Below are 5000 nucleotides of genomic sequence, written 5' to 3' on the forward strand. Positions count from 1 at the left end.
CTGTTTTTGGTTTAGTCCTGCTTTGAGTCCTGAGTCCTGGTTTAGTCTGGTTTAGTCCTGTTTTAGTCCTTTAGTCCTGTTTGAGTCCTTTGAGTCCTGTTTGAGTCCTGGTTTAGTCCTGTTTAGTCCTGGTTTAGTCCTGTTTGAGTCCTGGTTTAGTCCCTGGTTTAGTCTGTTTGAGTCCTGGTTTGAGTCCTTTTTAGTCCTTTAGTCCTGGTTTTGAAGTCCTGGTTTGAGTCCTGGTTTGAGTCCTGTTTGAGTCTGTTTGGTTTTAGTCCTGGTTTAGTCCTGGTTTTAGTCCTGTTTGTAGTCCTGTTAGTCCTGTTAGTCCTGGTTTAGTCCTGTTTGAGTCCTGGTTTAGTCCTGGTTTAGTCCTGGTTTAGTCCTGTTGAGTCCTGGTTTGAGTCCTGGTTTTGAGTTTAGTCCTGGTTTGAGTCCTGGTTTAGTCCTGGTTTGAGTCCTGGTTTAGTCCTGTTTAGTCCTGTTTAGTCCTGGTTTAGTCCTGGTTTAGTCCTGTTTGTTTAGTCCTGGTTTAGTCCTGTTTGAGTCCTGTCCTGTTTGAGTCCTGTTTAGTTTAGTCCTGTTTGAGTCCTGAGTCCTGGTTTAGTCCTGTTTAGTCCTAGTTTTGAGTCCTGGTTTAGTCCTGTTTGAGTCCTTGTTTGAGTCCTTTGGTCTGTAAGTCCTGTTTAGTCCTGTTTTAGTCCTGGTTTAGTCCTGGTTTAGTCCCTGGTTTGAGTCCTGGTTTAGTCCTGGTTTGTCCTGTTTGAGTCCTGGTTTAGTCCTGTTTTTTGAGTCCTGTTTAGTCCTGTTTAGTCCTGTTGTTGTTGAGTCCTGTTTGAGTCCTCCTGGTTTAGTCCTGGTTTAGTCCTGGTTTGAGTCCTGGTTGAGTCCTGTTTAGTCCTGTTTGAGTCCTGTCCTGTTTGAGTCCTGGGTTTAGTCCTGGTTGAAGTCCTGGTTTAAGTCCTGTTTGAGTCCTGTTTAGTCCTGTTTAGTCCTGTTTGAGTCCTGTTTAGTCCTGGTTTGAGTCCTGTTTGAGTCCTGGTTTAGTCCTGGTTTAGTCCTGGTTTAGTCCTGTTTGGTCTGGTTTAAGTCCGTCCTGTTTGAGTCCTGGTTTAGTCCTGTTTGAGTCCTGGGTTTAGTCTGGTTTAGTCCTGGTTTAGTCCTGTTTGAGTCCTGGTTTTTGTTTAGTCCTGGTTTGAGTCCTGGTTTAGTCCTGTTTGAGTCCTGGTTGAGTCCTGGTTTGAGTCCTGGTTTAGTCCTGTTTGAAGTCCTGGTTTAGTCTGTCCTTTGAGTCCTGGTTGAGTCCTGTTTAGTCGCTGGTTTAGTCCTGGTTTAGTCCTGGTTTGAGTCCTGTTTGAGTCCTGGTTTAGTCCTGTTTGAGTCTGTTTGAGTCCTGGTTTAGTCCTGTTTGAGTCCTGTTTGAGTCCTGGGTTTAGTCCTGTTGAGTCCTGGTTTAGTCCTGGTTTGAGTCCTGTTTGAGTCCTGGTTTATTTAGTCCTGTTTTGAGTCCTGGTTTAGTCCTGGTTTGAGTCCTGTTTAGTCCTGGTTTAGTCCTGTTTGAGTCCTGTTTAGTCCTGGTTTTAGTCCCCTGGTTTGAGTCCTGGTTTAGTCCTGTTTGAGTCCTGTTTGAGTCCTGGTTTGAGTCTGGTTTTTGTCCTGTTTGAGTCCTGTTTGAGTCCTGGTTTAGTCCTGGTTTGAGTCCTTTAGTCCTGTCCAGTTTGAGTCCTGGTTTAGTCCTGTTGAGTTTAGTCCTGGTTGAGTCCTGGTTTAGTCCTGTTTGAGTCCTGGTTAGTCCTGTGTTTAGTCCTGTTTAGTCCTGGTTTAGTCCTGTTTGAGTCCTGGTTTGAGTCCTGTTTGAGTCCTGTTTAGTTTAGTCCTGGTTTGAGTCCTGGTTTTAGTCCTGTTTGAGTCCTGTTTAGTCCTGGTTTAGTCCTGTTTGAGTCCTGGTTTAGTCCTGTTTGAGTCCTGTTTGAGTCCTGGTTTAGTCCTGGTTTAGTCCTGTTTGAGTCCTGGTTTAGTCCTGGTTGAGTCCTGTTGGTTTGAGTCTGGTTTGAGTCCTGGTTTAGTCTGGTTTAAGTCCTGTTTGAGTCCTGGTTTAGTTCCTGTTTAGTCCTGGTTTAGTCCTGTTTGAGTGTTTGTTTAGTCCTGGTTTAGTCCTGTTTGAGTCCTGGTTTAGTCCTGGTTTAGTCCTGGTTTAGTCCTGGTTTAGTCCTGGTTTAGTCCTGTTTGAGTCCTGAGTTTGGTTTAGTCCTGGTTTAGGTTTGAGTCCTGGTTTAGTCCTGGTTTAGTCCTGGTTTAGTCCTAGTCCTGGTTTGAGTCCTGTTTGAGTCCTGGTTGAGTCCTGTTTGAGTCCTGTTTAGTTTAGTTGAGTCTGTTTGAGTCCTGGTTTAGTCCTGTTTGAGTCCTGGTGGTTAGTCCTGTTTGAGTCCTGGTTTAGTCCTGGTTCCTGAGTCCTGGTTAGTCCTTTTGTCCTGGTTGAGTCCTGTTGAGTCCTGGTTTAGTCCTGTTTAGTCCTGGTTGAGTCCTGGTTTAGTCCTGGTTTAGTCCTGGTTTAGTCCTGTTTAGTCCTGTTTGAGTCCTGGTTTAGTCCTGTTGTCCTGGAGTCCTGGTTTAGTCCTGTTTGAGTCCTGGTTTAGTCCTGTTTGAGTCCTGGTTTAGTCCTTTTGGAGTCCTGGTTTAGTCCTGTTTGAGTCCTGTTTAGTCCTGTTTAGTCCTAGTCCTGGTTTAGTCCTGTTTGAGTCCTGGTTTAGTCCTGTTTAGTCCTGGTTGAGTCCTGTTTAGTCCTGGTTTAGTCCTGTTTGAGTCCTGGTTTAGTCCTAGTTGTTTAGTCCTGGTTTGCTGTTTAGTCCTGTTTGAGTCCTGTTTTTGTTTAGTCCTGGTTTAGTCCTGTTTGAGTCCTGGTTTAGTCCTGTTTGAGTCCTGGTTTAGTCCCTGTTTAGTCCTGTTTAGTCCTGTTTGAGTCCTGTTGAGTCCTGTTTGAGTCCTTTTTAGTCCTGGTTTAGTCCTGTTTGAGTCCTGGTTTAGTCCTGTTTGAGTCCTGGTTTAGTCCTGGTTTGAGTCCTGTTTGAGTCCTGGTTTTAGTCCTGTTTGAGTCCTGGTTTAGTCCTGGTTTAGTCCTGGTTTAGTCCTGGTTTAGTCCTGTTTAGTCCTGTTCCTGTTTAGTCCTGGTTTAGTCCTGTCCTTTAGTCCTGTTTAGTCCTGTTTAGTCCTGGTTTAGTCCTGGTTTAGTCCTGGTTTAGTCCTGGTTTAGTCCTGTTTGAGTCCTGAGTCCTGGTTTAGTCCTGGTTTAGTCCTGGTTTAGTCCTGTCCTGTTTGAGTTGAGTCCTGGTTTGAGTCCTGGTTTGAGTCCTGGTTTGAGTCCTGGTTTAGTCCTGGTTTAGTCCTGTTTGAGTCCTGGTTTAGTCCTGGTTTAGTCCTGTTTGAGTCCTGGTTTAGTCCTGGTTTGAGTCCTGGTTCCTGTGAGTCCTGGTTTAGTCCTGGTTTAGTCCTGTTTGAGTCCTGGTTTAGTCCTGTTTGAGTCCTGGTTTAGTCCTGTTTGAGTCCTGGTTTAGTCCTGGTTTAGTCCTGGTTTAGTCCTGGTTTAGTCCTGGTTTAGTCCTGTTTGAGTCCTGGTTTAGTCCTGTTTGAGTCCTGTTTGAGTCCTGGTTTAGTCCTGGTTTAGTCCTGGTTTAGTCCTTTAGTCCTGTTTGAAGTCCTGGTTTGAGTCCTGGTTTAGTCCTGTTTGAGTCCTGTTTGAGTCCTGGTTTAGTCCTCCTGGTTGAGTCCTGTTTGAGTCCTGTTTAGGTTTAGTCCTGTTTGAGTCCTGTTTAGTCTGTTTAGTCCTAGTCCTGTTTAGTCCTGTTTAGTCCTGTTTAGTCCTGGTTTGTTTTGAGTCCTGGTTAGTCCTGTTTGAAGTCCTGCTGTTTGAGTCCTGGTTTGAGTCCTGGTTTAGTCCTTGTCCTGTTTAGTCCTGTTTGAGTCCTGTTTGAGTCCTGTTTGAGTCCTGGTTTAGTCCTGTTTGAGTCCTGGTTTAGTCCTGGTTTAGTCCTGGTTTAGTCCTGTTCCTGTTTAGTCCTGGTTGAGTCCTGTTTAGTCCTGGTTTAGTCCTGTTTAGTCCTGTTTGAGTCCTGGTTTAGTCCTGTTTGAGTCCTGAGTTTTGAGTCCTGGTTTGAGTCCTGGTTTAGTCCTGTTTGAGTCCTGGTTTGTCCTGTTTAGTCCTGGTTTAGTCCTGTTTGGAGTCCTGGTTTAGGTTTGAGTCCTGTTTGAGTCCTTTTAGTCCTGGTTTGAGTCCTGTTTGAGTCCTTGTTTGAGTCCTGGTTTAGTCCTGTTTGAGTCCTGGTTTGAGTCCTGGTTTAGTCCTGTTTGAGTCCTGGTTTAGTCCTGTTTGAGTCCTGGTTTGAGTCCTGTTTTAGTCCTGGTTTAGTCCTGTTTGAGTCCTGTCCTGTTTAGTCCTGTTTCCTGTTTGTTTAGTCCTGGTTTAGTCCTGTTTTTGAGTCCTGTTTGAGTCCTGGTTTGAGTCCCCTGTCCTGTTTAGTCCTGTTTGAGTCCTGTTTAGTCCTGTTTGAGTCCTGGTTTAGTCCTGTTTGAGTCCTGGTTTAGTCCTGTTTGAGTCCTGTTTGAGTCCTGGTTGAGTCCTGTTTGAGTCCGGTCTCTTGCAGGGTGCTCTTTCCCCCCGTGCGGATGCTCATGGTTCCTCCTCGTCATTACTGCGTCGTGTTGAATCCCGTCGCCCGTGACGACAACGGACAGGTGCAGTTCGACCAATCAGGACAAGCCAAGCTCCGACACGCCGACCAGGAGATCCGCCTCACGCAGGAACCCTTCCCCCTGTACCCGGGCGAGGAGGGACCTACACACCGGAGGGACCTACCAGGAGGACCTGACACACACCGGACACACAGGGACCTGACACACACCGGAGGGACCTACACCGGAGGGACCTGACACACACCGGGAGGGACCTAACACACACCGGAGGGACCTGACACACACCGGAGGGACCTGACACACACCGGAGGGAG

General features: G+C 46.4%; 1 protein-coding gene across 1 annotated transcript in view; it reads left to right on the plus strand.

The window, feature by feature from the left end:
- The window catches only part of mvp (major vault protein), a 32702-nt gene that overhangs the window by 1185 nt on the left and 26517 nt on the right, over window positions 1-5000 (plus strand). Inside the window, exon 2 of the mRNA XM_055152524.1 lies at window positions 4638-4823. Within this exon, the coding sequence (XP_055008499.1) occupies window positions 4638-4823 (186 nt within the window). The remainder of the gene's footprint in view (window positions 1-4637; window positions 4824-5000) is intronic.

Source organism: Boleophthalmus pectinirostris, unplaced genomic scaffold (assembly GCF_026225935.1).
Source record: "Boleophthalmus pectinirostris isolate CB_2022bp ecotype Guang Dong unplaced genomic scaffold, ASM2622593v1 HiC_scaffold_17, whole genome shotgun sequence".
Lineage (NCBI taxonomy): Eukaryota > Metazoa > Chordata > Actinopteri > Gobiiformes > Gobiidae > Boleophthalmus > Boleophthalmus pectinirostris.